Genomic DNA, 11,566 nt, shown 5'->3' on the forward strand with positions numbered 1-11,566 from the left:
GGAGTTCATGGGTGCCGTGTCACAACTGCTAGACAAACACGATACCAAGGTCAGGCGTGGCGCTGCCGGGGCTCATCGCAGCCAAGCCATAGTTGAGAGATTCAATCAGACTTTGGCAGAGCGCTTATTCGGGCATCAGTATGCGAAAGAGATGGCCAACCCGGGGAAACGATCGACTTAATGGGTAGCTCGGCTACCTCAGGTGGTGTCCGCCTTCAACCACGAAACCACCCGTCTCACCGGCAAGAAACCAGCCGACGCTATCAAACTAAAATCAATAGTGGCTGAGTCGTCTGCACCATCGTGTGGGAAGGAGAAACAGATACCCAATAGGGCCCTCGTGAGGTACCTCTACCATCCGGGGGAACACGAAGGTGACACTCGGAAACGAGCCAACGATCCGATATGGTCGGTCAAAACTTACAACATAGATAAAGTGGACATCAAAGCCAATGAGCCGAACTTGTACTACTTGAGAGATGGGCCAGGGAGAGGTTTCGTTAGAGAGGAATTATTGATCATACCGTACGGTACAATGTTACCTCCTGTCAACACGTCATAGCGACACTATTGTACCACGTGGGGTCGGGAAGTTAACTGGGGGTTCAAAAGTAGTAGACAATGGTGGGTGAGATCTAAGGGCCTGACAAAAGCTTTATTTGTGAAATAAAGCTTTACAGAGGCTTTTGTTCGACTTGGTCTCGGACCGCTATTGTATCTACTACTGGTCCATAGTGTGACCATTCCGACCAGAATAGTCATCCATACCAATAAGAGTGAAAATGGTAATTCGCAATTTGGATAGTGTTCCCAAAGCAGGGTGTCAATAACGCGTATGCCCCCCACCACGTGCGTTCACAACTGTGATGCATCGTTTCCTCATGGAATGACGGATGCGTCGAAACACACCATCGGGAATACGACTCCATAACTGCACCAACATGGCACCAAGTTCCTGTAAAGTCTGTGGGGGATTCAGTACTTGGCGGAGACGTCTGTCAAGCACATCCCAGACGTGTTCGATTGGATTAAGGTCGGGAAACCTTGTGGGCCACTCCATGACATCGATGCCCGTGTTCAGGAGGAAATTCCGTGTCAAGTGTTCCGTATGAGGTCTGGTGTTATCTTCCTGAAAGACCAGGCCTGGGCCATGAGCTGCCATGAGGGGTAGAAGGTCCGGAGTTAGCACTTGATCACGATATCCACAAAGGCCCCCCCAAACTTTCGCCTCTGAATCGGACCACTTCCTGTACACAACACTGGGCGTGACGTTCTGATCTTGACGACCTTGGAACACTTCATTTCTGGTGGAGTGCGAAGGTGACGTAACACAATATAGTGGTCTTCTGCTTGTGACGTCACAAGTGGTCTACCAGGACGGGGACGGTCAGCCGTGACCGCAGATTTTGGATTGCCTGACGACTGCATCACCCTCGCAACATCAGCTACGGACGTACACGTGTGCGGTTCACGCTGAACATTTGGCAGTCGTGACTTTGAAATTCACAGTATCAATTCTTGTTTGAACTCGTTTTCCTGGTTTGTCACTCTACCGTGCGTAAGTGAGCACAAAAGCACGTGTCTCATGTGGTCACGTGACAAGTGGCACGTAAAAACACACGTTTGGTCCAAAACTCGTTTGCATGTGCTACAGATCGGTGCACGTGGGCATCGACGTGCGGCATGTCGTCTTTGACAATGTCTTTACCGTCAATATTCATGACAACTGTCACTTAACAAATTTCAATTCATTCTTTACAAATTTATGAGGTGAAGTTTTTAATTTGACTGTGTATATATGAAGTTTTTATGATTATCTTTATGGATTAAATTAATATCTACACAGACTATCTTCACAACTGATGTTTCCTCCGTTATTCAATGACAAAACGGCATACCGAAATACTATATATTGTATAACAAAGAAAATAGAATTCATGACTATGCAACCTAATTTTGAGATCGTTGTTATCAGAACTATAACATATATGTTTAGGGGCTTATAATGTAGAAAATAGGATTGACATACACAATTAGTGTCACTGTCAAACACTTAAGCTCTCAATATATCGCAATGCCTGAATCGCAATATATTGCAATTACAATGTCTTTGCCAATACACAGCCCTACTCATCCTCGATAATCTACAGGGCATATATGTTTCGATTTATCATAACGTATACCCTGGAGATTATCGATAATGAGCCCTAGTTGTCACTGGTCTTAACGTTTTATGTTATATTCTTTGACGACACACATGGTGCCAATGGCGTTATTCTCAAATCAGTTGTTGTAAATAACTGATGATCAAGTCACACACGATTTCACCGTTATGGACATTTAGCATACTCTGAATAGACTGCATGAAATGAATACAAAATAAACGCTAGAATCACACGTCCTACTTTGCATTGAACTGCTGACACACAATTCTGCTGTTTCTTGCAGGTGGTAATGCTTCTTGCATTGACGTGGTTGGATGGGAGGGAAACGATGGGGTATGATAGCCTGTATCTAGATATACAGTACCATCTGATCGCTTTAGCAATGGAAATGGTCAATGCTCATGATGTTGATCACTGAATTGTCCAGACAACCAAAAAGTCCATATAATGATTGGGCCATAACGATTATTTCAAGGATACAATTTGTAGTATATAATTTGCAGATATATATATTTACTATTTTAAGATAGAAATATTTACGATCAACCCAAACGATACTTTGTCTTCTTGTCAATTGAAATCACAATACTATACCACGAGGCTATAGGTAGTTATTTCTTATTCCCATCTTTCAAGGAAACTTCACATACCTTGAAGAGGTGGGTCTATCCTTTGCTCTTATTAAGACGACCGTGCAGAATTGGAAAATGGAAAAATATTGCCGTGAGATGGTTGAAGGAGGTCGACTGATTGTCTTGGATACGAAACCAAAGTATGAGGCAATGCAGCATTACATGAACGAGGATGCGGGTAGGTATCCTTTAACATCTTGACAGGGTATCCGATTAGATGAGGTCTTTTGGGGTCTGACAGAAACTGAAGCCTGATAGACACCTATGCTGAAATATCAAAGATTCCTATTTGGGAAAGAAAAACTCCGCTGAGCAGCACTTCCAATTATCAGTATAACGATTATGTACAAATTAAAGCAAATTTACATCAAAGAGAGACACCGTCAGGCTGGTAAGGCTCATCATCAGCTCAGGGCCCTCGCCCCCCTCTACATGCAGCCCAGACAGCAAATGCGATCTCTCCCAGGAAGCACTGCCTACTCGAACCCATCAAGAAGTTTCCTGAGAATATGATGACTCCCCTACACTGCCGCTTTTAGTATGACCCAACCCGTGTAGGTCCGGATTAGAATTGATCTCAAGTGCTTGTCGTAGGAGGCGACTAACGGTATCGGGTGGTCAGGCTTGCTGGCTTGGTTGACACATGTCATCGGTTCCCAAGTGCGCAGATCCATGCTCATGCTGTTCATCACTGGATTGTCTGGTCCAGACTCGATTATTTACAGACTGCCGCCATATAGTTGGAATATTGCTGAGTGCGGCGTAAAACTAATCTCACACACTCTTACTTTAAACATTACCCAGTGTGTCCAACGGGCTGTGCCCCCCGGTGGAACACACAGGCACACTGCTGATCTGCGTCAACAGCGTGAATGATTCCACTTGGTCTACTCCCATCGCTGTACCGTCCAGTAGTACATCGCCATCAACAAAATCAAACTCAACCTTGATATCCTTTCCAGCTACTTTATGGCGCTTTAAATAGCTGTGAAATTCTATGTTTTCATCATGAGCCTTGACATGCCTCACCAGATATGGGCAGAAGTCCACAATGAAATTCCATCATGAATCAAATCCCCGATCTTCCGAATTTGTCGGCAAATACAGACGATTATTAGAGGAACGAGGGCGGTGGGTTCTGTTATCCTTCTAGTCAGGATTTAGATGTCTTGCTTTGTCAAACCAACTACCCCAAAGGAATAGGAAACGACTGGCACAGCAAAAGGCGGCTTTGACCTTGCTTCGAGTTTTTAGCGCTTGGCGCGGTGGTGTAGTCTAGTGGTTAAATCATTCGCTCGTGACTCTTCAGGCCCGGGCAGGATTTCCCACATGGGTACAATGTCTGAAGCCCATTTCTGGTGTTCCCCGTGATGTTGGTGGAACATTGCTAAAAACGGCGTAAACTCAACTCACTCACACTCACACTTTTAGCTCTGAGCCCCACATTTTCTGGCAAGTTGTTTACACATCCTGAAGTTCGTCTTGAATTTGGGCATTCTGGAGTTTGTTTGGAACTCGCATTACAGTAGTGTTCGCGGTACAAAAAAACCCTTTACGTTTCTCAAACGCATAGCCCTTGGAATCTTGGGTGATTCGGTAACATCGCCATGTCAAAACGCAGGACGTTACATTTCAGTATCATGAAAATTAAGGAAGTAATTTAGAAGTGTAACGACCCAGAACACAAAATGTACATTTATTTGCGTGAAACAGGATTTTGCGTTAACCCTAACATTGATTACAAGATAGGCGTAGAACTGATCTTCGAAACGATGCTCCAAAACTCCTCCCCTTGTCAATGGATCCATGTTATTTTTCGAATAATCTTTGTTTAGATATTCATGTCACCGCTGTCCCAATCGTGTAAACCGATTACTTTTGTTGTGTCAGCACAATATATTGGTAATATCCATATATGTTGGTAATATCCAGCAATGGTTCTATTTCAGACGAGGGAACTCCCTTTTATATTGGATTAAAACGGCGAGGAGCCAAGAAGATACATCACTGGTCCAACGGGAAGCCGATAGACGACAACTTCTGGTGTTCGGGACCAGGAAAACCACACAACTCGCCATGCACAGTGCTGAAACGACATTCAGCACGAACTGGTTACTGTATCGGTGTAAAACCTTGCATTGGAGGACGTATCATTTGTGAAAAACCTTAACATTGAACAAAACACGATATGTATGTTCACAAATATTGAACAAGTAAATAGACATATGCATATAAATTTGAATAGTTTGCTTAAATTCTTTTATTGTGTGTTTGAAGTATGTATGCAGGGACTTGTTTCTTTTATTGTGTGTTTGAAGTATTGATGCAGGGACTTGTTTCTTTTATTGTGTGTTTGAAGTATGCATGCAGGTTCAGTCTTTTTGTATTGTTTTACTTACAGTTTCATGATATTTGTATCACCAAGACACACCATTTATCAACAGACATTTCATCATTACATTACATCACTGGTCCAACGGGAAGCCGATAGACGACAACTTCTGGTGTTCGGGACCGGGGAAACCACACAATTCGCCATGCACAGCGCTGACACGACATCCGGCTGGTTACTGTATCGGTGTAAAACCTTGCACTGGAGGACGTATCATATGTGAAAAACCTTAACATTGAACAAAACACGATATGTATGTTCACAAATATTGAACAAGTAAATAGACATATGCATTTAATTTTAAATAGTTTGCTTAAATTCTTTTATTGTGTGTTTGAAGTATGTATGCAGGGACTTGTTTCTTTTATTGTGTGTTTGCAGTATGCATGCAGGGACTTGTTTCTTTTATTGTGTGTTTGAAGTATGCATGCAGGGACTTGTTTCTTTTATTGTGTGTTTGAAGTATGTATGCAGGAACTTGTTTCTTTTATTGTGTGTTTGAAGTATGCATACAGGGGAATTGTTTCTTTTATTGTGTGTTTGAAGTATGTATGCAGGAACTTGTTTCTTTTATTGTGTGTTTGAAGTATGCATGCAGGGACTTGTTTCTTTTATTGTGTGTTTGAAGTATGTATGCAGGGACTTGTTTCTTTTATTGGGTGTTTGCAGTATGCAATGGGACTTGTTTCTTTTATTGTGTGTTTGAAGTATGCATGCAGGGACCTGTTTCTTTTGTATTGTGTGTTTGAAATATGCATGCAGGGACTTGTTTCTTTATTGTGTGTTTGAAATATGTATGCAGGGACTTGTTTCTTTTATTGTGTGTTTGAAGTATGCATAGGAACTTGTTTCTATTATGGTGTGTGAAGTATGTATGCAGGGAATTGTTTCTTTTATTGTGTGTTTGAATTATGTATGCAGGGACTTGTTTCTTTTATTGTGTGTTTGAAGTATACAAAGGGACTTGTTTCTTTTATTGTGTGTTTGAATTATGTATGCAGGGACTTGTTTCTTTTATTGTGTGTTTGAATTATGCATGCAGGGACTTGTTTCTTTTATTGTGTGTTTGAAGCATGCATGCAGGGACTTGTTTCTTTTATTGTGTGTTTGAAGCATGTATGCAGGGACTTGTTTCTTTTATTGTGTGTTTGAAGTATGTATGCAGGGACTTGTTTCTTTTATTGTGTGTTTGAAGTATGTATGCGGGGACTTGTTTCTTTTATTGTGTGTTTGAAATATGCATGCAGGGACTTGTTTCTTTTATTGTGTGTTTGAAGTATGGATGCAGGTTCAGTCTTTTTGTTTTGTTTTACTGACAGTTTCATGATATTTGTATCACCAAGACACACCATTTATCAACAGACATTTCATACGCAGGGCACAATCCTTTGCATACGCTGATACTCAACATTACATCCCAAACATAAATAAGCACCGCTGGTGGGCATGCTGTTGACATACCCGGAGTTTGAGGCATACCCAGTGTATTTAATTCAAAGAACGTCATGCCGCTCTTTCCCAGAAGTTGTTTAATCAAGTTTACAACATTCAAGGCCACAGTAAAGCTTTGAAAAAGTGTTATGGTAGACATGTGGAGGACATATCGAAATTTAATTCTTCAGTGTCAAAAATGATGTCCGATGCAATTCCCTATTTTGACTGGTAACATACTTTTCCGAATTATTTCAGGTGAACAAATGACTAGACTTAGCATATGTTTATGACGGGTGCCACCGGTGGGGCAGGATATGCTCACCTTTTCGCGATCACTTGGTATCATCACAAGTTCATAGTGAATCATTTCAGGCTTGATTTATTTTACAAACAACATCGTACAACTGTAACTGAAGCAAATATATGCTCCCGGTATAGTCACAATTGTACAATCGACTTTTAGCAGAGATTTCTTATGAATGTGTTTTGTCGCGTCTATTAAGTAAACACAAACGTTCACAAGGAAATTAGGTCCAACTTTAAGTCTGAAATTTTATGATTATGAATGTATAAGAATAAGTAGGAATGTAAGAGCGAGTGAGTTTTGTTTAACGCCGCACTCATCAATATTCCAGCTATAAGGCGGCGGTTGTAAATATTTGAGTCTGGACCAGACAATCCAGTGATCAACATCGATCTACGCAATTGGGATACGATGACATGTGTCAACCAAGTCAGCGGGCCTGACCACCTGATGATCACGTTAGTCGTCTCTTACGACAAGCATGGGTTGCTGAATACCAATTTTAACCCGGATCTTCACGGATTACATCAAGTTGACATACTGTTCTAAGAGGTACTCATGCTTATATCAATGATTCTGGATTCAAGCTATGTTTATCGCCAGTAGCTTTTAGATAAGATCAGACAAAACGAGTTTCCATTATCAAACCAACCATCCACATGCAACAAAGCAATACATACTATCGCCTGACGTTGATAAAGTCACTGGAAACATACAGTTTTCTCAGAAATTATTGAGAAAATCTGTCTTTCCTTATTCTGATAATAGAATTTTAAAGTAGGTGTTACATTATGAAGTAAGGTACTCAATATGGGAAGCAACTCTTGTAGGCTTAAGATTCCTCTGTTGCCATGGCAGATTTGACATCAGAAGAGAAAAGAAAGCTGGCTCTGGGTGATTTGGAAACTTATCTACCAACGCCCAAAACATAGCCTGAAATTTCACATGTGGGATGGGATATCATCACGTGGAGTGATGCCGTTGTGTATTTTCACTGAAAATGTTAGGAAGGAACGATATATTGACATCCTAAATGGTCACCTCCTTCCAACGGTGTCTTCCCGGGAAGATAACATTTGGTATTGCAGTGAAAATCCTTTGATGTTTCGCCGAGGTAGACACATGTTGTTTTAATGGATTAGTGAGGGGGGTTGTGCTATAAACTGAACTGCATAACGAAGTCGATGTTCATTTACATGATATCAACTCACATTGTAATATAAACATGATATCAACTCACTGGTTGTTGATTTCCATTCGTATCAACTCACACCTTATTGATTGACATTGATTGATTTCAACTCACTACTAACTGATTGCCTTTGACACTGATTTTAATTCACTAATTATTTGTTGATATTTACTCACTAATTATTATGGGTATATATCCTGCTTATCCGCAACCCAATGCATCACTTTCGAAATGGCAAATCAGCAGTTAGACTGACTGACTGAGTTTGGTTTTACGCCGCTTTTAGCAATATTCCAGCAACATCACGGCGGGGGACACCAGAGATGGGCTTCACACATTGTACCCTTGTGGAGTCAGCAGTTAGAGTACACGTTCATTCCAACTTCACGCGGAGGAAAGTATCTCTCTATAGAGGGATGCATGTTCAGAGTGAGTAGCAAACCCAGTGATGCATCATGGATGTCATGGATGTGCCTAGATAAGAACTGCATTTCAACTGTTTCTGGAACCATCATGCCCGAACACTGCTTGAAGATAACTGGATTATCCGGCACGATGACGACCCAAAACACACCGCGGGCTACACAAAACAGTGGTTGTCGGACGGAAATGTTCAACTTTAAGACTGGCCCAGCTACAGTGAATGAGCAGGTGTGTGAAAGTGAATGAGGTGTGTGTGAGTGAGGGAATGAGATGTGAGTCAGTGAATGAGTAGGTGTGAGAGGTGAGGTGAGGTGAAATGGGGTTTACCGTCGCACTTGCGAATAATTCGGTCAAATGACGACATGCATGCGTGTGTATGTGCGGCTGCTTGTACCAGCCCAGACTATAGTGCTAGCCCACTGAGATACCATGCGGCAGTTCAGCTTGAATACCCCACTCAGACACATTATACCAGGGAGACTATAAGACGGGGAATGGGCACTCCTCGAAAAGCCCCTTAGCGTATGCCTCGGCTCGTCACGTGACCAGTGTAGGCAATATGGCGGCAGCTTAGTTTTTATGCTCAGCTGATTACATACGCTGAGCGTTGTGACAACTGAAAACATACATGTAGAAGGTTAGTCACCTATTCTGCCACTTCATTTTAAGTCAAATATTTGTAATTAGTGACAGTATTAGTACAGCAGATCTGTAGTAAACTTTCAAGTCGGCATGTTGTAGCTCACTGGCTTCCATTCTAGGTACATAGCGAAGAAAGACTAAATTCTGTCGATAAAAAATTCTTTCACACATTCGTTTAATTTTTAGAAGGGAAATATACCTTTAGTTGAAAGGTGTTTGCAAGTAAAAAGTGATAGTTTTATCATTTAAAAGAAAATGTTTGGGTGTATTTGAGGTGTGTGAAAAATACGACATATCGCCGATCTGATCTGATCGGCCATTGAAATACTACAGGGGGATGTTCGAGTGTTTCTAGTTATTGTTCTGAAAACGTCTTTCACATACACCTTTAATTTTTATGAGGGGAATATACCATTAGGTGAAAAATGTTTGCAAGTAATAGTGATAGTGTTCATAATTTTACAAAAACTGTTAGGGTGTATTTCATGTGTGTTAAAAATATGACATATCGCCGATCTGTTCTGATCCGCAATTGATGCCTGTGATGCTTGAGTGTTATAGTTGTAAAACATTTTTCTTTCTTGTTGATCTTAATATTTGACAAAACTGGAAAGGTCTTAACAACGCTTTGTGATAGTTTTAAACTTTCTGTATTTGAGGGGTGTGACAGTGTCAATGAACATTCTGTCAATGTCCATGTCACTCCACACATACAGGAAGATACCTGAAGGCTAAATTGCTAATGTAAAAACCGTCTCAAAGTAGATTTTAAAAAGAATTGACAGCTGATGTTAACACATGTGTTCTAGCGATAGTTTTGTGTTCTTTAAAATGTTTGGGGAGGGGTGGCCTGGGTGTATCATTTATTCTTTCATTCATTCTCATATAATTCCTCTTAACTCTTGCTATAATTCATTCATTCATTCATTGTAAAATTTGGAAGATAATTTAGAAATTGAGAGAAAAAGGCATGGGGAAGTCACAAGCATTCAACATAAACAGAAAAACATTGAGACATTATGAGACATTTTAATTGCGTAACAAATCAATTCAAACGTATATCATAATAGTACTGTACACATGTGTGTAAATATCTAAGATAACGTGCACGATCATATTGACAGTATAGCTTATGCTTGCAAAAAGTATGCCTACTGATATAATAAACTGGCTGAATTACTGTTAAACGCAACCGAAGTTGCTCTGGGAACGAACCAAGTCAATGTGTGTGTTGGAGCATGACGAGGCACACGCTAATTAGTACAAATGGTAGAGAAAGCAAGTTAGTGACCTATCCCTGTTGTCGATTATCCCTGATTATACTGAGACACATTATACCGACCAGTCCCTGTTGCACTCATTAATGCCGAGCTCCAGGCCATATTTTAATGTCGTTTGGTATGACACGGCCGGGGATCGAACCCGCGACCTTCTGTTCTCCGGGCGGACGCTGTGAGAGTGAATGGGTGATCAGGTTTGAGTTTAGTTTTACGCCGCACTCAGCTATATGGCGGCAGTCTGTAAATCCAGTGAACAACAGCATGAGCATCGATCTACGCAATTTGGATACGATGACAGGTGTCAGCGAGCCTGACCACCCCATCCGGTTTGTCGCCTATTACCATAAACATGGGTTACTGATGATCAGCTCTTACCCGGGTAGGGTGAATGAGGTGTGTCAGAGTGAATGGGTAGGTGTGTGAGACTGGATGAGTTGGTGTTTAAGAGTGAGTGAATACCCAATCCCGTTAGTCGCCTCTCACGACAAACATGGGTTGCTGAAGATCAATTCTGACCTGGATTTTCACAGGTAATGTGAATGTGTAGGTGTGAGAGGGAATGAGGTTTGTGAGTGAGTGAATGGGTAGCTCTGTGAGTGAATAGGCGTGTGAGTGAGTTATTGAGTAACTGTGTGAGTGAATGAATGAGTAGCTGTGTGAATGAATCAGTAGCTGTGTGAGTGTGGGTGACTGACTGACTGAGTTTGGTTTTACGCCGCTTTTAGTAATATTCCAGCAACATCACGGCCGGGGACACCAGAAATAGGCTTCACACATTGTGCTCATGTGGAATTCGAACCCGGGTCTTCGGCGTGACGAGCCAACGCTTGTGGGTGAGTAGGTATGTGAGTGAATGAATGAGTAGCTGTGTGAGTGAATGGATGAGTAGCTGTGTGAGTGTGGGTGAGTAGGTGTGTGACTGAATGAATGAGTAGCTGTGTGAGTGAATGAATGAGTAGCTGTGTGAGTAGGTGTGTCAGGGAATGAGAGTAGGTGTGGTAAGTCAATGAATGAGTAGTGTGTGGGTGAAATGGAATGGAATGGAATGGAATGGAATGGAAGGAATGGAAGGAATGAAGGAAGGAAGGAATGGAAGGAAGGA

General features: G+C 41.6%; 1 protein-coding gene across 1 annotated transcript; it reads left to right on the top strand.

Moving 5' to 3' along the window:
* The first annotated feature begins 2,273 nt into the window (after positions 1 to 2,273).
* LOC124286631 lies at positions 2,274 to 5,002 on the top strand. The gene is made up of 3 exons (XM_046723019.1): positions 2,274 to 2,498; positions 2,802 to 2,975; positions 4,747 to 5,002. The coding sequence occupies exons 1-3, from the start codon at positions 2,480 to 2,482 to the stop codon at positions 4,965 to 4,967; spliced, it is 414 nt and encodes a 137-aa protein (XP_046578975.1). The 5' UTR covers positions 2,274 to 2,479; the 3' UTR covers positions 4,968 to 5,002.
* Positions 5,003 to 11,566: the final 6,564 nt, after the last annotated feature.

Source organism: Haliotis rubra, unplaced genomic scaffold (assembly GCF_003918875.1).
Source record: "Haliotis rubra isolate DU_JTF1 unplaced genomic scaffold, ASM391887v1 Scf1100, whole genome shotgun sequence".
Lineage (NCBI taxonomy): Eukaryota > Metazoa > Mollusca > Gastropoda > Lepetellida > Haliotidae > Haliotis > Haliotis rubra.

Bases quoted from the DNA above. Each gene is read 5' to 3' on its own strand.
- LOC124286631 (XM_046723019.1), top strand. The intron at 2,976-4,746 runs GTAGGTATCCTT...GTTCTATTTCAG, and splicing joins TTACATGAACGAGGATGCGG to ACGAGGGAACTCCCTTTTAT.